This window comes from Heptranchias perlo, chromosome 2, assembly GCF_035084215.1.
Source record: "Heptranchias perlo isolate sHepPer1 chromosome 2, sHepPer1.hap1, whole genome shotgun sequence".
Lineage (NCBI taxonomy): Eukaryota > Metazoa > Chordata > Chondrichthyes > Hexanchiformes > Hexanchidae > Heptranchias > Heptranchias perlo.
This window is the reverse complement of record NC_090326.1, coordinates 148299749-148325140: the sequence shown is the minus strand read 5'-3', so window position 1 is coordinate 148325140 and position 25392 is coordinate 148299749. Positions and strand designations below refer to the sequence as shown.

Genomic DNA, 25392 nt, shown 5'->3' with positions numbered 1-25392 from the left:
ACCTGTACCACCTAGAAGGACAACACCACCTGCGCCTTCCCCTCTTAAGTCACACACCATTCCGACTTGGAAATATATAGCCGTTCCTTCATCGTCACTGGGTCCAAACCCTGGAACTCCCAATCAGCACTGTGGGAGAACCTTCACCACACGGACTGCAATGGTGCAAGAAGGCAGCTCACCACCACCTTCTTGAGGGCAGTTAGGGATGGGCAATAAATGCTGGCCTCACCAGCGATGCCCACATCCCATGAACAAATAATTTTTAAAAAATGTTGAAATTATGCCCTGTATACCCAAGTCCAGGTCATTAATATATATCAAAGAGCAGTGGTCCTAATGCTGACCCCTGGAGAACACACTGTATGCTTCTCTCCAGTGTGATGAACAATTGTTCACCACTACTCTCTGCTTCCTGTATCTTAGCCAATTTAAGTGCCCCTTAAATCCCAAGGGCTTCAGTTTTGCTAAAAAGTCTATTTTGTAGCACTTTATCAAATGCCTTCTGAAAGTCCACATACACACCAACTGCACTACAATCATCAACCCTCTGTTATTTACTTGAAGAACTCAATCAAGTTTGAGACACGATTTGCCGTTAACCAATCCATGTTGGCTGTCATTTATTAACCCTTGTTCTTCCAAGAGGCAATTAATTTTGTCCTGGATTATAGTCTCTAGAAGTTTCCCCAACACCGTTAGGCTGACTGACCTCTCGTTACTGGGTTTATTTCTCCCCTTTTTTTGAACAGGGATGTAACAGTTGCAACCCTCTGGCAGCACTCCCATATCTGAGGATTGAAAGATTGTGGCCAAAGCCTCTCTCCTTCCATCCTTACTTCCCGTTGCAACCTGGGATGTATCCTATCTGGACCGGGTGACTTTTTTCTAATTTGAGCACTGCCAACCTTTTAAGTACCTCTCTATTTCTGTGCTATCCAATTTCTCTACCACCTCTCCCTTTTCTATGACATTAGTAGCATCCTCTTTAGTAAAGACAGATGCAAAGTATATGCCCGCTGCTTCCACAAGTTGATTTCCATTTTGGTCCCGAATGGGCTCCATCTTTCCTTTTGACTATCCTTTTGCTCATTAGATGTTTATAAAATACTTTAGTGTTGCCTTTTATGTCACCTGCTAATATTTTCTTATACATTCTCTTTGCCCCTCTTACTTCATTTTTCAGTTCTTGTCTGCACTTTCTGTATTCAGCTTGATTCTCTATGGTATTGCAAACCTGACATTTATTATAAGCTTCCTTTTTCTGTTTCATTTTAATCCCAATTTCTTCAGTCATCCAGGGAGCTCTATCTTTGGATGTCCTTCCTTTCCCCTTTCTTCCCCCCCCCCCCCCCCCCCCCACTCCTTATAGGAGTATGCCTAGTCTGTACCTGAATTATCTCCTCCCTGAAGGACTCTCATTGCTCATTTACTGTTTCACCTCATAATCTTTGTTTCCATTCCACCTGGGACAAATCCTTTCAACTTCTTCAACTGAAATTAGCCTTCTTCCAGTTGAGTATCTTCACCTTTTGATTGTTCCTTGTCCTTTTCCATAACCCCTCTAAACCTAATATTGTGATCACTGTTTCCCAAATGCTCTCCCACTGACACATGCTCCACTTACCCCGCTTCATTCCCCAGAACTAGATCCAGCACTGCTTCCTTCCTTATTGGGCTGGAAACATAACTGATCAAAAAGTTCTCCTGTACATATTTCAGGAATTCTTGCCCTTTTCACTCTTTTCCAGTCTATATTAGGATAATCAAATTCCCCATTATCACTACTGTATTGTTTTTACATCTTTCTGAAATTTGCTTGCAGATTTGCTCCTCCCTTTCTTTCCCACTATTTGGTGGTCTGTAGCATACAGCCAGCAGCGTAACATGTACTGTTCTGCTTCCACTTTATCTTGCAAATTCATCGATGTATTTTAGCTGCTTGTTCATCAAATCATTTATTTTTCTGTACATGAGTCAGTGATTATGGCATAATTGGACTTAAAACTCAATGTGATCCACTGCAGGTTGTCAAATGTTTGCCAGCCCAATGATTAATTTTCATCATAGTTTGGTACTTGTATTCATTTTATTCAAGGCCTCCGAGGAAAGCAAAATGACTGGGAATGTCATCTGTTGCCTCTATCAAGACCAATAATTCTGCTGGGTTCCTTTTTGATAACAACCTGAACTTTAACATTTGACGAAGGAAATGGTCTGATGAAGTCACCAACAATGCCGGCCAAATTAGAGCATGAAATTTGTTGGATTATGCTTCTTTGTGGCCAATTGAGCTGCCTTTGATTATTTTTTGTTTTTAAAAAAAATTCTCGTCTTGTTATGGCATTAGTATGTGTACCAGCACGGAACAGATTTGATAACTTACAGCAGTGATCTTGTCATTCTAATAGTCTACTCTATGCTGACATTTCTTTCTTGCACATCTGTGGACTGAGTTTTCCAAGGTGAGAACTACACCTTGATGGTTAGAGTTGTAGCTCTTGAGCTAATACAATATGGTTACGGTAACATGTTTTTGACCGTGAAGGTCAAGTTGTTGCACTGAGGTAAAGGGGATGTGGAATGAATGACTATTCAAATTCCTACTCTAGGATGAATGGTTAAGTGATCTCCTTTACTCATCAACTGAAAGGGAGTGCATGAGCAATCTTGTGTTGATTTTTCAAATTGAGAATTCCTTCCCTCCATTTGCATGCTACCTCATCAGTTATGTAATTGAATTGCTATCAGTACATTAAATCTTGTATAATTTATGCCTGAAAAGGGGCTGGATGTCTTTTTCTATGAATAAACTCAATTGTTTTACACTTTCAATCTGGATTTGAATTGCATTTTCTATTGGGTTAATCTGGTAGATATTGAGAAGTAGTTTAATAAACTTAATCAGTGAAATGCAACTTCATTTTAATTAAATGATAATGCTTATTTAACAATACACTATATAAATTTGTACCTATTATTTCCACAGGTTTTACTTCATTCAGTTCGTTTGGTAATCTTGGAACGGCATCATTCTCCTCTTCTTCATTTGGAGGTAGTGGGATGGGTAACTTCCGATCAGTATCGACATCTACCAAGTTTGTTAATGGCAGGAAAATCACCACTAAGAGGTATTTTAAAAATGGACTTAAGTGTGATATTCAGTATAGAAACAGATTTTGTCTATGTTTCTCTGAGCTTGCTGGGTAGGTTTACTGAATTTTACATTTTTTAACAAAGCAAACGCCTCCTCCACAACCTTCCTTCCCCTTGAGAAGTTGTTTTGTTTTTATAATTGAAGTAAAAGCTAAAGTGGGGCATTCAGCCCATCAAGCCTGCTCCTTTTCTATTTAGGACTTCTCTCCACCTGTTGATCCCCTATTTTTGGAACACTAATTTCCTTTTTTTGTATTTTAGAAAAAAAAAGAAAATTCTCAGCTATTTTGCTTACAAAATATTGTATCAATGTTCTGTATGCATTTTTTGAAGTTTTGACCTTGTATGGATTTTTTTAACTTACAGAATTATGGAAAACGGCCAAGAAAGAGTGGAAATAGAAGAAGATGGCCAATTAAAATCTTTAACAATAAATGGTAAGGAGCAGCTACTACGATTGGATAACAAGTAAATGTTCCCTCATATTTAACAATGAAAATGGATGAGCATTCATGGGTGAAAAGATTTTTGAGAATATCCTTGAAGGAACTTTGCATTATATGTTACATTGTTTAGTTCAATTTAGTTTTGCTGCTTGTTATGGCACCATTAATCCAATGATGTTTATGCCATACTTGGAGTTTACTTTGACGGGACCACAGAATAGGACCATCTGGTATTGATTTTTTGAGTTGTCTTTTTGTATTATGAATTTATTGATGCACTTTCCTGTATAACCATTTCCGTTGAGCATATTTACCTTTTTGAATCTAGAGAGATTACTCTAATCCAAAATTTTCCAGTTAAATTAATGCAGATTAGCTTCTAACTTGCTGAAGGATTTAACCTGTTAAAATTTTCTAACTCTCTTTTTGTACTTGCCAGTAAATATAATTAAGAATATTTAATGACATAGTTTGCATTATTTGCTTGAAATTGCATCTTTTTGTGGGTTTTTTTTAGTTTTGCATGTATGCCACTTCAATGATGTTTTGGGAACTGTTGGTGTTTATGCTGTTATAACCTGATCACACTCGACAACATAACATGTTGATGCTGGCAGAATGAAAACTTGATATTTGTTAACAAATGACGTGAAAAGAAATGTTTGTGGCACAACCATTAAAAGGGCATGGAAAAATATATTGCGTCTATGTGGTGATTTGAAGTTTATTTGCAATCTTGCACATTTTATTTGTAGCAGTCTACTAGCATTAAATGCTTGCTTACAGTCACTTAACGTGGTGGGAAATTTGTTGATTGCCCTGCAGAATATAATTCCTACTGCTTTTTAAAAATTTACAAGAGTATCAAATTATGCACTAAAGAATGGCTGCCAATTAAACTCTAGTTTGTCCGAAGATGGCGAGGCTTTTATTTTAGATAGAAATTCAAATGTTGCATTTGGATGAAAGGTTACAACTTTTATATTCATTCAATTGCTCAATGTTAAGCAGCCATATTAAGCTTAATGTCAGCAGTGAACTTGATTAATTCTTAATGGCTTTTCTGGGAAATACTTGCATAATCTTATAAGCAAACAGTCAAAAATTATACCTGTAGCAGATGATTACAGGGGGTTTCCTTTTATGAACTTATAGCCATACGTGCAGTGGGTCATGTTAGTCTTTGCATAAATAAAATTTCGTAGTACCGTTCTAATGCTTAGATGCCAATTTTGTGACCAGGTTCAAATGTATGTACTCTGGTTTTATATGTCCAAATGCCTGTCATGTTCGTATTTGAGTAGACATTATTTTCTGTAGGTATGGCTAAAGTAAATTCAGTGGTGCAAAACAATACATACATACAAAAAGACGAACAGAAAAAGTGGTCCATCCAGTCTGTCCCATTCAGCCATTTTACAACTAAGCAACGCTACGTCCCAATACCCATCATCCATCAGCAGCTATGTCATCTCCTCTGAGAGGCTAAAAAGCAGATTTTTTTTTTAAACCTAGGCCGTTTTAGGAAAAAATAATTTTGGGAGATTCCTCTCCGAGCCCTGAAGGCAATTAAAAACAAGTTCTAGAAGATTACAATGACCACAAGCTACATTACCCAGCCTCCCACCTACCTTTTTGTACGCAGCGATATCGGTCTCCTGCCAGGAAGTCGTCCAGCTTCCTTTTTCAATGTTTACAGCGAGTCTGCATGCATGAGCTAGCAACCTATTCCAAATGTTAATAATCCTCTGAAAAAAGAAAAGTCTCCTGACATCTAAGGTAGTTTACGCAGCTTGTTCTCCCTAACTTACCTAATTCAAATAATCTGTTCACCTATACCCATCCTAGTCCCTTTTATCAGCTAAATACTAAATCTATGCTTTTCTAGAACATAGGAACATAGAAGCAGGAAAAGGCTATTCAACCCCTCAAGCCTGTTCCACCATTTAATTAGATCATTGCTGATTATCTTAACTCCATCTACCCGTCTTGGTTCCATATCCCTTAATACTCTTGCCTAACAAAATTTGATCTGTTTTGAAATTTTCAATTGACCTAGCCAGATTTTTTTTTGAGGGGGTGGGGGGGTGGTGGAGAAAAGAGAAGAGTTCCAGATTCCCACTACCCTGTGGGTGAAGTGCTTCCTGACTTCACCCCTGAATGGCCTAACTCTAATTTTAAGGTTACGCCCCCTTGTCTGGACTCCCCAATCAGAGGAAATAGTTTTTCTCTCTACCCTATCGACTCCTTTGATCATCTTAACCACCTCAATTAGATCACCCCTTAATCATCTTCGAGACAAGGGAATACAAGCCTAATCTATGCCACCTGTCCTCATTTAACCCCTTTAGCCCTAGAGTAGAGACCCAGCTCCCTGAGCCTATTGTGATAGCTCAGGATTTTTAGACTAGATATTAGTCTGGTAGCCCTTCTGAACCTTTTCTAGGGGCTCTATCTCCCAGCATTCATGATGGGACCTAACCAGCATCCTGTACATGGACGTTATGGTGCTCTTTTTGTATTGTATCACCCTTGCTATGCATTCTAATAAACTATTTGCTTTTGCTATGGCTTCTCAGCACTGGTTGTGGACCTTTTGTGACTCTGCACTATAACACACCTTCTTCCCTTTCAACAGATTTTAATTGAGCCCAGCATGCTTGGCATTAGCCCTGCCAACATGCATTACACTACATTTATCAACGTTAAATGTAAGCTGCCAGATGTAGGTTCATAGTTCCACTGCATCTAGATCAGTTTGTAATTTTTTCTTCTCAAAGGTTCTGACCCCAGCACAGATCTTCGTGTCATCCGCAAACTTGTGGACAATGCCCCCATCGCCTTCATCCTGATCAGTGTATATTGTGACGAGTAATGGCTCTAACTGACTCTTCCCTGCGGGACTCCACGCGGAGCCACTACTATTAGTTACAACCTTCTGTCTACAAGAGCCCAACCAATTTCCTAACCAACCCAGGATTTGCCTTCCAATTCACAGGCTCTTTATAAAGCAGGCTATTGTGAGGCACCTTTTATCAAAAGTTTTTTGGAAGTCCAAATATACAATGTCTACTGAGGTACCTTCATCCATCAACCTGGTAATCTCAAAAAAAAAAAAAAAAAAAAAAAAAAATTTAACCAGGTTGGTAAGACATGACCCTCTTTTGCAGAAGCCATATTGCATGTCCTTAATAACTCCTTGCTACCACAGCTATCCACAACCTTCCTTTCTGTTGATCTTTTGGCAGCTCTAAGTTGAGTACAATACCTATCCCTGTTCTCATGAGTTGTTTTCTTTTAATCAGTAAAAGTATTTCTGCTTCAATCTGATTAGTCTTTGTACATGGCCAGTTAGCCACCTTACCTTGGATTTACCATGTGCCTTTTTTTTGGAAGGTAGGCAAATACATGACTTCTGCACTAGAATGGTTTTAAATTTAAAAAATTTTCATCTGTATTACTACTATCTCCGACTAGCAGGGTTGTCCAATTATCTGGATTTAGGTCCTCTCATTTGTGCAAATTTAGCCCTCTTTAAATCCTGGGACTAGCATTGAATTTTTGGCAACTTTTGTACACTTGAGGTCCAGGTTCTTCTATATGTGGAGGTCTAATACTGTATCAAGGTCATGAATGAATGAATAAATAAAGACTAAATTAAATACCCCCTGCTGTTAGAAAATAGTCGTCTTATTGACCTGCTGTGTTAGACATTATAAATTACTGTTTTCTATGAATCATTCAGATAATTCTTGCCCAGCTATTTAGGATTTCAGTCTATGTAGATACAACTGGTACACCTAAGCACTGTATTTAAATCTTTAAGTTGCTGCTCTATGCCACTTTTTTTCCACTCGTGCCCTCTCCTTGCCTTATGGTACTCTTGTGTTGGTGGTTCTTGGAGTTGGGGATTGCTGCTAAGAAATCAGCTCTGAAACTAGCCTTGTATCCATAGGGTATAGGCCAAGTTTAGAGCTGAAATCCTGCTGGCAACTCTTATTCTTGGGCCTTTTCACTGGAAGAGCAGGAGAGCAGCTTACAATGAGGTTGGAGGAATGCTTTGCACATGTTCAAAATTAGTATAATAGCCAGTAATTATTTCTAGGCACAGTGCACATACACTCCTAATTATGCCCCCAAACTGGGCACTTTAAGCATGTGGCCAACTATTGGAGGTGACAGCTCTTTTTTAAAACTTGCCACTTTATCCTCCACTGCACTACAAATGTCACATACAATTAGAGATTCCTTTTCTGTTTTTGATTTTTACCATTTGCCAAAATAAGCTTCTGTAGGGGTAGTTGGAGCATAGTTTGAATTTATTGCATTGTCTTCAAATTATTATTCTTGGAAGATGGAGTTGTTTTCTATTTTTTTTGTTCATTCGTTCATGGGATGTGGGCGTTGCTGACGAGGCCAGCATTTATTGCCCATCCCTAATTGCCCTTTAGAAGGTGGTGTGAGCCGCCTTCTTGAACCACTGCAATCTGTGTGGTGAAGGTTCTCCCACAGTGCTGTTAGGTAGGGAGTTCCAGGATTTTGACCCAGCGATGATGAAGGAACAACAATATATTTCCAAGTCAGGATGATGTGTGATTTGGAGGGGAACGTGCAGGTGGTGGTGTTCCCATATGCCTGCTGCCCTTGTCCTTCTAGGTGGTAGAGGTCACTGGTTTGGGGAGGTGCTGTCGAAGAAGCCTTCGCGAGTTGCTGCAGTGCATCCTGTGGATGGTACACACTGCAGCCACTGTGTGCCAGTGGTGAAGGGAGTGAATGTTTAAGGTGGTGGATGGGGTGCCAATCAAGAGTGCTGCTTTGTCCTGGATGGTGTTGAGCTTCTTGTGTTGTTGGAGCTGCACTCATGCAAGTAAGTGGAGAGTATTCCATCACACTCCAGACTTGTGCCTTGTAGATGGTGGAAAGGCTTTGGGGAGTCAGGAGGTGAGTCACTCGCCGCAGAATACCCAGCCTCTGACCTGCTCTTGTAACCACAGTATTTATATGGCTGGTCCAGTTAAGTTTCTGGTTAATAGTGACCCCCAGGATGTTGATGGTGGGGGATTCGGTGATGGTAATGCCGTTGAATGTCAAGGGGAGGTGGTTAGATTCTCTCTTGTTGGAGATGGTCATTGTCTGGCGCAAATGTTACTTGCCACTTATCAGTCCAAGCCTGGATGTTGTCCAGGTCTTGCTGCATGCGGGCTCGGACTGCTTCATTATCTGAGGGGTTGCGAATGGAACTGAACACTGTGCAATCATCAGCGAACATCCCCATTTGTGACCTTACGATGGAGGGAAGGTCAATGATGAAGCAGCTGAAGATGGTTGGGCCTAGGACACTGCCCTGAGGAACTCCTGCAGCAATGTCCTGGGGCTGAGATGATTGGTCTCCAACAACCACTACCATATTCCTTTGTGCTAGGTATGACTCCAGCCACTGGAGAGTTTTCCCCCTGATTCCCATTGACATTTTTACTAGGGCTTCTTGGTGCCACACTTGGTCAAATGTTGCCTTGATGTCAAGGGCAGTCACTCACCTCACCTTATCTCTGGAATTCAGCTTTTTTGTCCATGTTTGGACCAAGGCTGTAATGAGGTCTGGAGCCAATTGGTCCAGGCGGAACCCAAACTGAGCATCGGTGAGCAGGTTATTGGTGAGTAAGTGCCGCTTGATGGAAGGTGTCATCGACAGTGCTATCACTTTGCTGTCGATTGAGAGTAGACTGATGGGGTGGTAATTGGCCGGGTCGGATTTGTCCTGCTTTTTGTGGACAGGACATACCTGGGCAATTTTCCACATTGTCGGGTAGATGCCAGTGTTGCAGCTGTACTGGAACAGCTTGGATAGAGGCGCGGCTAGTTCTGAAGCACAAGTCTTCAGCATTAGAGCCGGGATGTTGTCAGGGCCCATAGCCCTTTCTGTATTGGTGCACTCAGCCGTTTCTTGATATCACGTGGAGTGAATCGAATTGGCTGAAGACTGACTTCTGTAATGGTGGGGGATATCGGGAGGAGGCCGAAATGGGCCATCCACTCTGTACTTCTGGCTGAAGATGGTTGCAAACACTTCAGCCTTGTCTTTTGCACTCATGTGCTGGACTCCGCCATCATTGAGGATGGGGATGTTTGCAGAGCCTCCTCCTCCCATTAGTTGTTTAATTGTCCACCACCATTCACGACTGGATGTGGCAGGACTGCAGAGCTTTTGATCTGATCCGTTGGTTGTGGAATCGCTTAGCTCTATCTATAGAATGTTGCTTCTGCTGTTTAGCATGCATGTACTCCTGTGTTGTAGCTTCACCAGGTTGGCACCTCATTTTTAGGTACGCCTGGTGCTGCTCCTGGCATGCTCTTCTACACTCCTCATTGAACCAGGGTTGATCCCCTGGCTTATTGGTAATGGTAGAGTGAGGAATATGCCAGACCATGAGGTTACAGATTGTGCCGGAATACAATTCTGCTGCTGCTGATGGCCCACAGCGCCTCATGGATGCCCAGTTTTGAGCTGCTAGATCTGTTCTGAATCTATCCCGTTTAACACAGTGATAGTACCACACAACACGTTGGATGGTGTCCTCAGTGCAAAGATGGGACTTTGTCTCCACGAGGACTGTGTGGTGGTCACTCCTACCAATACTGTCATGGACAGATGCATCTGCGGCAGGTAGATTGGTGAGGACGAGGTCAAGTAGGTTTTTCCCTCATGTTGGTTCACTCACCACCTGCCACCGGCCCAGTCTGTCAACTATGTCCTCTAGGGCTTGGCCAGCTCAGTCAGTAGTAGTGCTACTGGCGATGGACATTGAAGTCCCCCACCCAGAGTACATTCTGTGCCATTGCTACCCTCAGTGCTTCCTCCAAGTGGTGCTCAACATGGAGGGGGACTGATTCATCAGCTGAGGTGGGGTTGTAATCAGCAGGAGGTTTCCTTGCCCATGTTTGACCTGATGCCATGAGATTTCATGGGGTCAGGAGTCAATGTTGAGGACTCCCAGGGCCACTCCCTCCTGACTGTATATCACTCTACCACCACCTCAGGTGGGTCTGTCCTGCCGGTGGGACAGGACATACCCAGGGATGGTGATGGAAGAGTCTGGGACGTTGGCTGAAAGGTATGATTCTGAGAGTGTGGCTATGTCAGGCTGTTGCTTGACTAGTCTGTGGGATAGCTCTCCCAATTTTGGCACAAGTCCCCAGATGTTAGTGAGGAGGACTTTGCAGGGTCGACTGGGCTTGGTTTGCTTTTGTCGTGTCCTGTGCCCAGTGGTCCGATGCTGGACCTTTTTGTACTGATAGGCCAGAACAGGTAAGGATGGCAGGTTTCCTTCCCTAAAGGATATTGGTGAACCAGATGGGTTTTTACAACTATCTGGTAGTTTCATGGCCACCATTACTGATACTAGTTTTTTTATTTCCAGACTTTAAAAAAAAAATTTAATTAATTGAATTTAAATTCCACAGCTGCTGTGGCAGGATTTGAACTTAAGTCCAGATTATTAGTCCAGGCTTTTGGATTACTAGTCCAGTAACATAACCACTATGCTACTGTACCCTATAGTTGTTTTCTATATGGATAACAAGAATAAGGATCTTGCTTCTTGTTCATCCTAAAGGGAAAAGTGCTTGAAATTTTGTGCTGCTTTTTTACTCTTATTGCATATGTACAAGGACTTCTCAACTGCACCTGACTTTTCCCCCACCTCAGCAACAATTGGCCATTTGTAGCAGAAAAAATGTGTGTGCCATTTATTGGATTTTTCTTCACTAAAATATATGTAACTTAGAAACCAATTCTAGCAATAGTTTCTTAACTTTTTAAGTGTTCAACTTCATTTTGCTCATCAGTATCACTTCTCTTAATGCTTATAAACCCCTCTGGAATAATTTCCAGTCACCTTGTTTTAAAATTTGCATTGACTGTATGGATTCTCCTAGTGACATACTTAGTGTCTACTTTGAAATTCAGCAACAGGGTTCAATATGGCTGTCTATCTTGGTCACTGCTTGATGGATGTCCGATCTATCCAAGTAGCAGATTGTCAAGAAGCCTAATTCTAGTTCCAGCTCAGATAGGGGGCTGAGTTTAGATGGGGCATCTCCCTTGGAATATTCCTTAACTGAGTAGTTCTACAGTCTGGTCCTAAAAAGCTCCATTCCAAGCAAGTGACCAAATGGAGGCTTCCGGCTGCACAGCCAATTTTAGTGACCTTGGCTTCTCAACCCTTTAAGTGAAAAGGTAGCAAAATGCATTAACTGAAGAACTGTCTCAATCCCAAGCTTAGTCTGCAGGACACTTTAAACTTGAATATAAGCTTATCAGGTGGATTCAGACAGGATGTGAGGAAATATTAACGAGAGGATGGTCAGTTTTTGGAATGACGGAAATTATATAGGCAAATAGCTTAGATATCCAAAGTAGTAGTAGAAAAAAATCTTGAACAGAAGTACGTTCAATGGACCGGTTAGGACAGCTAGATGGGTCTACGGTTTCTAAATTGCAATTAAGTAGATTCATGTCAAGTAACTTGCATGATGATTTTGGTGACGGGGCCTCGCCTCTTTTATTGCCCCCCCACCTCATTATTTTATTTCAAGGAATTAAATATTACAAGCAAACAAATTACAATTTGAATTTCACTTGTGAAATATATTGAGCAGTGTCTGTCCATACCACATTGAAGTTGAAAAGCCTGGGATTAATTGTTACGAAGGATAGAATGCTGAAAAGAAATTTAAGATCATGAAAGGAATAGATAATCTTGAACCCCAATAATTTATATTGAGATTGCTGCAAATCTAGAATTCGAGGTCATGGGCTCCAGCTTAGAAGAAGGAAGATGCACAGATGATTTAGTTGGTGGATGGACTGTCCAGAAGTAGTGCAGTCATGGTATAGGGAGATTTAAAGGAGATATTTGAGGGAATGGGAGTTATTAATTTTTGGGTCTGGCCAGATGGACTGCTGGCTTTCTGGTACTGTACTTGTTCCTATGTTTTAATACTTGAACAGTTGATCTTTTGGGCTATTTGCATAAATTCATCCTGTGTATCTCTCTACCTAGAGGGAAAGATCCCTTGTCGAAATAACCAAATCATTTCAATGTGGATCTTCATTTCAAGAGTTGCACATTTAGCCCTTTGTACAAAAAAAATTACAAAGCTGTCTTAACTGCCAGACTATCCACCAACCTTTGGTGTGTATATATATCATATTTTGCCTTGTTTAAAATTGATTTGTGAAGAAACTAAATATCTCAATTCAGAATCAGCACAAGAAGCTGTTGATGTGAAAACTTGATATAAATTTCAGTATCTCTGTACATAACTGACAGTCTGGACAGAGAGACTTTAATTTTCCATTGTGTTATCTGATCAATTTAGTGCATATTTCTTGTATTAATGGACCATGATTGAAGACCCCCACCTACAAATTTTCACACAGCTCTTTCTTTCCTGTACTCTTTATTGTGTGCTGCTCTTGCATGATTTGGAATAACACGCACAAAATAACCACCTCTTCCGTCCCTCCCCCGCCCCCCTTCCCTTCCCCCCCCCCCCCCCCCCCCCCAGCAGCTGCTTGTTTTCAGTGCATTTGATTTGTTATAATTCCAGATTTTGATACTTGAAAAATGTTAAACTGATATTGCAAAATTGACACCAGTGGAAATGCCATAAAGATATGGTAGAAGAACTTGCTTTCCTTGGTTATAAAGTAAGTGGTATAGTTTTGTGGAATTTGTGCTTAGGAATGACCTGTTGTCCACATGCAAATATTTGCAGATGGGAGATACCTGTAATTTAATTAGAGAACTGGCTATATTTGTAACTTTATTGCATAAGTTAAGGGGATTGGTTTAAGTGATCATGCAGATCAAGCTTGGTTTCTCAGCAACAAAATAGAGTTGAAAGGTCTGTAGAAATGTTATTAATTAACAAACCTGTTTCTTGAATTACTGTTTATCATCTCAACTGAAATATGTATATAGGAGCTGAATGAAATTGCAACAAATTTGATGTTTTAGTTTAGTCTTGGCAATATCCTGAACTCTCCCTTTGGAATCATCTTAATTTGGTTTCTGTGTATTGTACTATAGGATATTGTACAAAATTTATGCAGAGCTATAACTTCTCTTTTGCAGCAACCTCGAGTCCCTGTAAAAGGCACCATTTTCACATGCAGACCCTAAAATCCAATATATTGAACTCCTTCAGTGTAGTACTAAGGGAGCGCAACATTCTTGGAGGTGCTATCTTTCAAATCAGATGATAAACTTGAGGTCCAGCCTGCCTATTTTTTTAAAAGTTGGATGTAAAAAAATCCCACAGTGTTATTTGAAGAATGGCAGTGGAGTTCCCCCGCCCCCCCCAGTGTCCTAGCCAACTAGCCTGAACCAACAAAACAGATTAACTGGTAATTTTATCTCATTGTTGTTTGTGGAATCTTGCTGTGTGCAAATTGGCTCCCATTTTTTTTTATTCGTTCATAGGATGTGGGTGTTCCTGGCGAGGCCGGCATTTATTGCCCATTCCTAATTGCCCTTGAGAAGGTGGTGGTGAGCCGCCGCCTTGAACCGCTGCAGTCCGTGTGGGGAAGGTTCTCCCACAGTGCTGTTAGGAAGGAAGTTCCAGGATTTTGACCCAGCGACGATGAAGGAACAGCGATATATTTCCAAGTCGGGATGGTGTGTGACTTGGAGGGGAACGTGCAGGTGGTCGTGTTCCCATGTACCTGTTGCTCTTGTCCTTCTGGGTAGTAGAGGTCGCAGGTTTGGGAGGTGCTGTCGAAGAAGCCTTGGCGAGTTGCTGCAGTGCATCCTGTGGATGGTACACACTGCAGCCACTGTGCGCCGGTGGTGAAGGGAGTGCCAATCGAGGGCTGCTTTGTCCTGGATGGTGTCGAGCTTCTTGAGTGTTGTTGGAGCTGCACTCATCCAGGCAAGTGGAGAGTATTCCATCACACTCCTGACTTGTGCCTTGTAGATGGTAGAAAGGCTTTGGGGAGTCAGGAGGTGAGTCACTCGCCGCAGAATACCCAGCCTCTGACCTACTCTTGTAGCCACGGTATTTATATGGCTGGTCCAGTTAAGTTTCTGGTCAATGGTGACCCCCAGGCTGTTGATGGTGGGGGATTCGGCGTACAATACAGCAGTGACTACACCTGGAAAGTAATTCATTGTTTGCAAATTGCTTTGGTGTGTCGAGGATGGAAAAGGTTCCACATAAATGCGAGTTTGTTTGTTTCCTGGACCAAATTGCTGTCACCAGGTAACTGATTCTAGTCTTGCAGGCTTGGACATTTTTAAAAGAAAACTGCCTGCCTTGAATGGCTGAGTATTGAATTTCAGTCTTGTGTTGCTTATAGCATTGTTTGAACTCACTGCCAAATGAGCTCAAAATCCAGTGGATTTGGGCACAGTATTCTGAGCCTGGTGTCTGTGGATGTGATTAATGTTCAACACTACTTTATGACCCTTGTCCAGCTTAGTTGGTGGTGTATAATGTAATGGGCAGATTCCCATTTTCTCTCATTGCAAGGTTTGGCCTAGCTGTAGTAGTATTACTGCAAATTTCTGGAAAAAATATTTGACATAAAATGCTTTTACTGAAGAAAGCAAATAGTAACCACCCTGATGAATCTAACTCCCATTACTTATTTAGAAAGACACTTTAATTCTTTAGAGATGACTGAACAGAATTGCCACTTATAGATCAACTGAAATGTGTAATTACTGTTTCAGGGGCTTGAATTTTACAATATAAAATATTTGCATCTGAAAGCTGTTTTTAAGCAATTTAAATTATCTTTCAACTCTTAAATTTCAAGCAGACATTGAGTAGCAATTTTGTGTACCCCTTTCAAATGTAGCTAAGAGCAGTACAACATTTTTCTTTTTCACCAGTTATAGAAACCATCACATGGCACATGAATTACAGGTCCAAAGATAGATGGATATCTTGTTACAATCTAATGTTGTGAAACTACCTATTTGAATGCAGTTAAGTTTTGTCTCCTTTTATTTGCAAAGAGTATAGTGTGGTGTATACTAGCCCAATGCAGGGTCAGAACAATAGAAGTTTACAGTGCAGGAAGAGGTCATTCAGCCCATTGTATTTTGGCTCTTTACTAGAGCAATTGAAAACTAATCCCACCGATCCGCGCTCTCCATAGCTTTGTATTGTTTTCTGCTTCACATATTTATCCATTTTCCCCTTAAATGCAATGGTTTCTGCCTCAACAACTCTGGCAAAGCATTCCATGCTCCAACAAGCCACTTTTTAAAAAAAAAAAAATTCCCCTGATTTCTTCTCACTCGCATGTGACTTTTAAAATGACGACCTCTCATTGTGGAACATATGAACATGTGAAATTGATGGACAGGAAAAGACCAGCTAGTGCATCGAACCTGTACCATGCAGTTATGTTGCAACAAAGCATCATGACTTCCAGTGCACCCCACCACCAGCATCCATGTAATCTGAGAGGGGCAGATAAACAGATTTTAAAAACCCTAGGTCCATTCAGGGAAAGAACAATTCTAGGAAACTCCGCTGGCCCTCTAAGGCGATCAAAATGAGTTCCAGGAGGCCCTAAGGCACAGCAGACAACATCTACCTACCTTTTGTACGCAGTGATGTCAGCCTTAGCCAGGAACTCATCCAGTTCCCTTTTGGACACTTGCAGCGAACCCACTTATTGTGTGAGCCAATAACTTTTTCCGAAGGTCACTGACAATCTGTGGAAAGAGAAACCTCCTGATATCCAAGGTAGTTGTATGCTTATGTAACTTATACTCGTATCCCCTTGTTCTCCTTAACCTATCTAATTCAAGTAGTCTAATCACATGGACACAATCTGATCTCTTCATTATTTAAAATACCTCAATCAGGACTCTCAAGTCTATGCTTTTTTTTTAAAACAGTGAAAAGATGCAGCTCCTTAAGCCTACTGTGATGACTAAGAGGTTCTAAACTAGGTGTCAATCTTGTGGCCATCCTCTGAACCTTTTCCAGGGCCTCTAAAAGGGGACCAAAACTGGACAGTATTCTAATTGAGGCCTAACCAAGGTTTTGTACAAGGGCACTATGATACTTTGCTTCATATTGGATCATCCTAGCAATACATCCTAATTTTTGTTTTTGCTGTAGCCTCATTGCACTGGCCATGAACCTTGGATGAATGCTGTCTGGACCAGCAGCACAATCTGATTTGAGACTCCTTACCTTATTCTTTCCTGAATTATATCTGCATTCACTTTGATATTTACAACTTTAGTGTACATTGACTTCCAAACCAAAAGAAATTAACTTTCCATACTCACTCTATCAAAAGCTTTCATTATTTAATAAACCTCTATTACTTCTCCTCTTGGCCTTCTCTGCTCCAGTGGAATTAGTCCCAGTATCTCTTCTAACAGCTATTTTTCCCATCCCTGGTATCATCCTGATTAATCTTTGTTGTATACTCTTCATAGTTTTGATGTCCTTTCTAAATGGGGCACCCAAAACTGCACAAAATACTCAACTGTGGCCTAACCAATGTTACTCTTGTAAAAGAGTAGAAATAAATTGCATTTATATAGCGCCTTTCACAACCTCAATGTTCTAAAGTACTTTGTCCCTATTTGTATTTGTTCTTGGGATATAGGTGAGTACTGAGGGCACTGAGTCAACCATGTACTGTGGGACTGCAGTCACACGTAGGCCACAACAGGTAGGGGTGGCAGACTCCCGACCCTGAAGGACATTAGTAAACCAATTGGCTGTCCTGCTAGCCCATAAATTCAATTCCACAACTTGTCCTGTGGGATTTGAACTCATGATCTTTGGGATGGTAGTCCAGTACCAAAACCTCCTAGGTTACCTCCTCCCATTCATAAAATCCAAAATTCTCTTGGTTTTGTGTACCAAGAACAAAAGTGAACCCAGCAGTGACCCCTGGTGTTCATCACTTCCAGCCTTTCTCTAATCTGAGTAACACCCATAAATGCCTGAGTTTTTCCTGTTGCTGATTCATGTTCTCCCAGATAAGGAATCTAAGCCACTGACCTTTTGAACAGACTTCACACAGGCAATTACAGACCCCTTTTAGATTCTACAATACTATGCCCTAATATACGTCACTAGCAGGGTGTACGAAAAAAAAAAGCCCCATCCATGTAAGTAGTACCGTTTCTAAGCTTCTCTGGTGAAAAATGTCAACGGCCTTCATGAGAGTCGAGACAAGGAGCCATATTGTGTTGCCACTTACTAAATTTAAATCCATCTCCCAAAGTTGACAGTTATCCAGTTACCAGGTGACATCTTGTCAATCTGTGCCATTTGATGATAGCTGAATTTAACAGTTGACTTGATAAGCCACGGTCTTCTATCTGCAGCGTGCCCTGGCTATCCATTTCCAGTGCTTGCCCCAAAACTTTGCCAGCCTGTAGTTCCAGTGTTAGATTGCAAGCCATTACCGTAACAGTGGGCAGAGCTTTCTGTTGAGTCATTCTTAATCTGGATGAACTTTAGCTGATACTTCTTGCAAAACTCATAGATCAAAGTACTTTCTAAATGGTGAAAAGCTCGAAACAGTGGAGATCCAAAGAGACTTGGGGGTCAATGTACATAAATCATTAAAATGTTATGGCCAGGTACAGAAAATAATCAAAAAGGCTAATGGAATGCTGACTTTTATATCTAAAGGACTAGAATACAAGGGGGTCGAAGTTATGCTACAGCTATACAAAGCCATGGTTAGACCACACCTGGAGTACTGTGTTCAGTTCTGGGCACCGCACCTTAGGAAGGATATATTCGCCTTGGAGGGAGTGCAACATAGATTTACTAGAATGATACCTGGACACCCAAGGTTAAATTATGAGGAGAGATTACACATACTTTAGAAGATTAAGGGGTAATTTGATCGAAGATATTAAGGGGAACTGATAGGGTAGGTAGAGAGAAACTATTTCTGCTGGTTGGGGAGCCTAGGACTCGGGGAATTGCCAGAACTTTCAGGAGTTGAAGTTAGGAAACACTTCTACATGTAAAGGATGATAGAAGTTCGGAACTCTCTTCTGCAAACGGCAGTTGATGCTAGCTCAATTATTAATTTAAAGTCTGAGATTGATAGATTTTTGTTAACCAAAGGTATTAAGGGATTATGGAGCTAAGGTGGGTATATGGAGTTAGGTCACAGATCAGCCATGATCTCATTGAATGGCAGAACAGGCTTGAGGGTTTAAATGGCCTACTCCTTGGTCCTATGTTCTTTGCTCAATCTTGGCTGATACCAACAGTTGTGTGACATCTATTGGAACCTCTCCTCTTTGGTTGACCTGAAACACACCTTGCCTTTCTTTCTCTTTCCCTAATGTAAACTTTGACAAAGGGGTACACTTCTCTTCCACAAATATAAACTTGCGTTGACAGAGGGACGTTGGAACCCACTTCCTGAAAGAGCTGAGACATGTTTGTGAGGAAACACTGATTTTTTTTACATTAAAGGTACTGTGTAAATAAATACATGTTACAAAGGCAGCAACAGAACATAAATGTCTATCATAAACTGTATCTTCTACTGTAACCCTTTTATATGAATGAGCAGAAGATGAGGTAGAAATTGGTAGATGCTGTAAAAGTGGAACTTGGCCCTGTTTTTAAAATTTGCATTTGTCTTAGTCAAAAACAAAATTGTCTACAGAAAGATCTACCTTGTAACATTATGTCCACCACCAGGGGATGCCACTGCTTTGAAATTTAGACCATTGTGATGAATAGTATAAATACAATCTGTTTGTTTTTCCTACTTTTTGCAGAATTAGGCTCTCTTGTTTAAGCAACAAAAAAAAATACATTTGCCATTACTGCAAATGCAAAAATCAGTAAACTTCCTGAAGATTATGCTCCTTATAGGAGTCCAAATAATATATTCACCTTTTGTCTTTTCTTAGGTACTCAGGCACTTTGCACAGATTTATCAGATTGATTAGAGCCAGTAAAGAGGGAGCATTCCAATTTGTGAAAGGAAAAATAGACTTCTGGAGAATTGCTAGAAAACAATTCATATTGCAGAGCAAGTTTGAGGAAAAGGTTCAATCAACTTTATATTTACATTTCCATTTGCACAAATAATTATCAAGGATGTATATTAAGTTTTTGGAGTTGGAAGCATTTCTACCCCATGGCTGTTCCCAATAATGTTGCAGTAGAAGCTTTCAGCTTTGAGAATAAGGATTTTGAAATTGAACTGAGGGGTGTGTGTGTGTGGGGGGTGGGGGGGGGGAGGGGGTTAATGTAGGGTGGAGCCTGTGAGCCAGTGAGGAAGATGTTGGCAAAGTGCAGTCTAGAAATGGCAAAGGCTTGTGTGACTACTTCAGGAGCAGTAGTTTGAGGTAGGGATGAAGGCAGGCCACATTTTAGATCTGAAAGGAAGCAGTCTTGGTGATGGAATGGATGTGGGGTTTAAAGCGCAACTCAGGGTTGAGAAAGACAGAGGTTACATACTGTTGGGTTGAGCTTGAGCAAGTATCTAGGAAGGAGGATGGATTCTGGCTAGGGTACAGAGTTTCGGTCATGTTGGAAAGGCATGGTAATAGTCATTAGAATCAAGAGTGGTGGACCGGTGCATCTGGGTACATATGAAAGCTGATCCTCTGCTGGTGGTTAATGTCACTGAGTAACAAATAGATGAGAAATAGGAAAGATTTTGAAATTGGATGGAGCCTTTGATCACACTGAAGGTTACTGCACGAGTATGGACGAAGTCATTGCAGATGTGTTGATTGCATAGGACAGATAGAACTGGAACCATGGAGCGATGACAGTGGAGGAAGATGGTCGACTGTGTTGAATGCCACAAAAGTGTAGGGGGGTGGCAATGAACCATAGTCATAGTCAGTCACACAGTATATCATTGGTGACTTTGACCATCATGGCCTTAATACTGTAGACAGGGCGAAAGGGATATGTACAGGATGTGGTGGGAGGTACAGAGTTGGGTGGTGATTATGTGTTCCAGAGCATTAAGGGTGGGAAGGTAGGTTGGAAGTGGGTTTTTTTATGGCGGGGTCGGGCATAGGGTTTTTAAGGAGTACCTTGATTGTCAGTTTTGAAAGAATGAGGGAAGGAATGCTTGCAGGGAGGAAGCAGTTGATATCGGCAAGCACTGGGCCAAGGGAGATTAATAAGTGGTTAGGAGCTGAGATGGGACAATAAGAGCAGAAGCTGGCTCTGTTAGAATTGTGTGCTGAAGGAAAGGAAGAACTTGCATTCATATAACGCCTTTCATGTCCTCAGGACATCCCAAAGGGCTTCACAACCAATAAAGTGCCTCTGAAGTATTGTCACTGTTGTAATGTAGAGAAACAAAACTGTGTACAGCAAGATCTCACAACAAGCAATGAGAGAAATCAGTTAATCTGTTTTCATTGGTGGTGTTGGTTTTTAGTAACATTTATCTCTCTCAAATGTTGGCCAAGACACTGGGGAAAATTCCCCTGCTTTTCTTTAAATAGTGCCAAGGGATCTTTTGTCCACCTGAGGGACAGGCAAGGCCTTGGTTTAACTTTGCTTCCTAAGAACTGCAACCTTAATGCTGCGCTGATGTCAACCTAGATTATATGTTCAAGTCTCTGATGTGGGGCTTCAACCCACAACCTTTTAACTTGGGCGAGAGTGCTATCACTGAGCCGAGGTTGACACCGTCACTTTTTGCTGGAGTTAAACAATGTGCTATGATTTAAAGATAAATCATAGATCCCTTTTTTGATCAGCATTCTTGTATCACAATTCCATTTAACACACACTTCCTCTTTTGGCTCCCTGATTTATATTTAGACTTACTCATATCGAATTGCAGCTGGCAGCTATTGGCCTGGTTAGCTAAAAAAAATCTAAATAATTCTGAATCTGATTGCACTGTTAGAAACATTAGGAACAGGAGTAGGCAATGCAGCCCCTCGGGCCCACTCTGCCATTCAGTTAGATCATTGCTGATCTGCATCTCAACTCCATTTCCCTGCCTTTTCTCCATATCCCTTGATACCCTTACCTAACAAAAATCTGTCCTCAGTCTTGAAACATGTTCAGTATCTTCTGTACCTCCTATTTTCCTGATTATTGGCAAATTTGGGAGAAGACTCAACCAATTCATTAAGGTCTAATATATTTTTTAAAAAGGCAAGTGTTCCAGAACTGACACTTGGGATAGTCTCCTTAGACTCTTGAAAACATGAAAAGTTTCCTTTTATGGCTACCCATGTTCTGTGCAATACATTTTACTTCCTATTCCTTGACTCCTTAGCTCAGCCATTAATCACTGGAAACCTGTCAAAAGCTTTCTGACAATCCATTCTTGATCACTTGCCAGTTTTTTTTTCTTGATTTCTTGAAAGTTCCAGATCTTTCAATCTGCATTACATTGTGAGCCTCCGAGACCAAATGATTTTTCTACTCCCCTTTTGAGTATAGCTTCCAAAGGTGAGTTACAAAAGCCAGTTATATCTGCAGCATGCATGACGTGGGCCTGCCTGGATCCACAAAATATCTAGAAGTACACATGCATGAAGTGTTGAAAGGTGCGTCGCTCAAGCAGAAAGCTGCTGAGCTCGTGGACGCGCTGACCACAATCTGAGGAAAAGGCTCATGAAACAAAAGTTCCAGGAAGTGGTTACCCCAAAGGCAATGAGGAGTCAGGAGCTGGTGACCAATTGTCGGGCAGGAAGAAAAACCAGAGAGGAGCAGGAAACTCCTGTGCATCTGAAACTACCCAATTGTTAATTCAGTGCTGAATGCCTGTGCTCAGGACAAGATCGAAGATATGGATAGGATAACCACAAGCAATACCATGTCACCGTGGAGAAGGACCATAAGAGATAGGAACAGGAGTAGGCCATTCAGCCCCTCGAGCCTGCTCCACCATTTAATGAGATCATGGCTGATCTGATTTTTACCTCAACTCCACTTTCCTGCCCTTTCCCCACATCCTTTGACTCCCTTGGTGATCAAAAATTTGCCTAACTCAGCCTTGAATGTATTCAGTGACTCAGCCTCCACAGTTTTTTGGGGTAAAAATTCCAAAGATTCACGACCCTCTGGGAGAAGAAATTCCTCCTCATTTCTGTCCTAAACGACCCCTTATTCTGAGACTATGCCCCCTAGTTTTAGATTCCCCCATGAGGGGTAACATCCTCTCAGCATCTACCCCATCGAGTCCCCTCAGAATCTTGTATGTTTCAATAAGATCTCCTCTCATTCTTCCAAACTCCAATGAGTATAGACCCAACCTATTCAATCTTTCCTCATAAGACAACCCTTCCATACCTGGAATCAACCTAGTGAACCTTCTCTGAACTGCCTCCAATGCAAGTATGTCCTTCCCTAAATAGGGGCACCAGAACTGTACGCAGTACACCAGGTGTGGTCTCACCAGCACCCTGTACAGTTGTAGCATGACTTCCCTGCTTTTATACTCCATCCCCCTAGAAATAAAGGCCAATATTCCGTTTGCCTTCTGGATTACCTGCTGCACGTGTATGTTGACTTTTATGTTTCACGTACGAGGACACCCAGATCCCTCTGTACCGCAGCATTTTGTGGTATTTCTCCATTCAAATAATATTTTGCTTTTTTATTTTTCCTCCCAAAGTAGATGACTTCACATTTTCCCACATTATATTCCATCTGCCAAATTTTTGCCCATTCTCTTAACCTGTCAATATCCCTTTGCAGACACTTTGTGTCCTCATCGCAGCTTGCTTTTCCACCTATCTTTGTATCATCAGCAAATTTGGCCACAAGACACTGTTCCTTCATCCAAGTCATTGATATATATTGTAAATAGTTGAGGCCCCAGCACTGATCCCTGCAGCACCCCGCTAGTTACAAATTGCCATTTTGAAAATGACTTTTATCCTGACTCTTTGTTTTCTATTAGTTAGCCAATCCTCTATCCATGCCAGTATATTACTGCCAACACCATGAGCTCTTATCTTGTGCAGTAACCTTTTATGTGGCACCTTATCGAATGCCTTTTGGAAATCCAAATATACTGCTTCCATTGGTTCCCCTTTATCCACCCTGCCCATTATTTCCTCAAAGAACTCCAATAAATTTGCCAGACATGATTCCCCCTTCATAAAACCATGTTGACTCTCCTTGATTGTATTGAGTCTCCAAATATCCTGCTACTACTTCCTTAATGATGGATTCTAGCATTTTCCCAATGACAGATGTTAGGCTAACTGGTCTATAGTTACCTGCTTTCTGTCTCACTCCCTTCTTGAATAGGGGTGTTACGTTTGCGGTTTTCCAGTCCGCTGGGACCTTTCCAGAATCTAGTGAATTTTGGAAGATTACAACCGATGCATCCAATATCTCTGCAGCCACTTCCTTTAAGACCCTCGAATTCAAACCATCAGGTCCAGGGGACATGTCAGCCTTTAGACCCATTAGTTTACCTAGTACTTTTTCTCTTGTGATAGTGATTGTTTTTAGTTCCTCCCTCCCCTTTGCACCTTGATTTTCTACTATTATTGGTATGTTATTAGTGTCTTCTACTGTGAAGACAGATACAAAAAATCTATTCAATTCCTCTGCCATTTCCTTGTTTTCCATTATTGTTTCCCCAATCTCATCCTCTAAGGCACCAATGTTTACTTTAGCTACCCGCTTCCTTTTTATATACTTGTAGATGCTTTTACTGTCAGTGAAAGTGATTACCCAGGGAGAAAAAAAGAGGAGAATAGGCGAATGGTAGTGGCGAAAGATCTAATTATTAGAGGAACAGACAGCCTTTCCTGCAGCCATGAACGAGTCCCGAATGCTGTGTTGCCTCCCTGGTGCTAGGATGAGAGACATAACGGAGGGGGTCGAAAAACTTTTGGGAGGGAGGGCAGTCAGAAGTTGTCGTTATTGTAGGAATGACGTAAAAGGAGTAGTATGGAGAACTTGCAGAGGCAGCGTATGGAGTTAGGGTCAAGGCTGAAGGGCAAGACCTCAAGGGTGGTGCTCTCCAGATTACTTCCTCTGCCTCACACTGGGCAGGTTAGGCAAGGGCAGATTAGATCCACTAATACGTGGCTTGAGGAATGATGCAGGAGGGAGGGTTTCAGATTCCTAAGACAATGGGACCAGTTCTGAGACGGAGGGAATCGAGGGAAAAGTACGGACTTGGTTAGGAAATTGGCTGAGCGAAAGGCGACAGAGAGTAGGGATAATGGGTAAGTATTCACACTGGCAGGATGTGACTAGTGGAGTCCCGCAGGGATCTGTCTTGGGGCCTCAATTATTCACAATATTTATTAATGACTTAGATGAAGGCATAGAAAGTGTCATATCTAAGTTTGCCGATGACACAAAGATCGGTGGCATTGTAAGCAGTGTAGATGAAAACATAAAATTACAAAAGGATATTGATAGATTAGGTGAATGGGCAAAATTGTGGCAAATGGAATTCAGTGTAGACAAATGTGAGGTCATCCACTTTGGATCAAAAAAGGATAGAACAGGGTACTTTCTAAATGGTAAAAAGTTAAAAACAGTGGATGTCCAAAGGGACTTAGGGGTTCAGGTACATAGATCATTGAAGTGTCATGAACAGGTGCAGAAAATAATCAAGAAGGCAAATGGAATGTTGGCCTTTATATCTAGAGGACTAGAGTAGAAGGGGGCAGAAGTTATGCTGCAGCTATACAAAACCCTGGTTAGACTGCACCTGGAGTACTGTGAGCAGTTCTGGGCACCGCACCTTCGGAAGGACATATTGGCCTTGGAGGGAGTGCAGCGTAAGTTTACTAGAATGATACCC

At 41.4% G+C, this 25392-nt stretch overlaps 1 protein-coding gene across 6 annotated transcripts in view; it reads left to right on the top strand.

Moving 5' to 3' along the window:
• The window catches only part of dnajb6b (DnaJ heat shock protein family (Hsp40) member B6b), a 146383-nt gene that overhangs the window by 42386 nt on the left and 78605 nt on the right, over positions 1–25392 (top strand). For 5 of the 6 annotated variants that reach the window (XM_068008190.1, XM_068008180.1, XM_068008163.1 and 2 more), the window contains 2 exons: positions 2990–3131; positions 3523–3593. In XM_068008190.1, the coding sequence (XP_067864291.1) occupies positions 2990–3131; positions 3523–3593 (213 nt within the window). Of the gene's footprint in view, positions 1–2989; positions 3132–3522; positions 4300–25392 lie in introns of those variants that run through there. The other variant, XM_068008199.1, reaches the window with a different exon arrangement.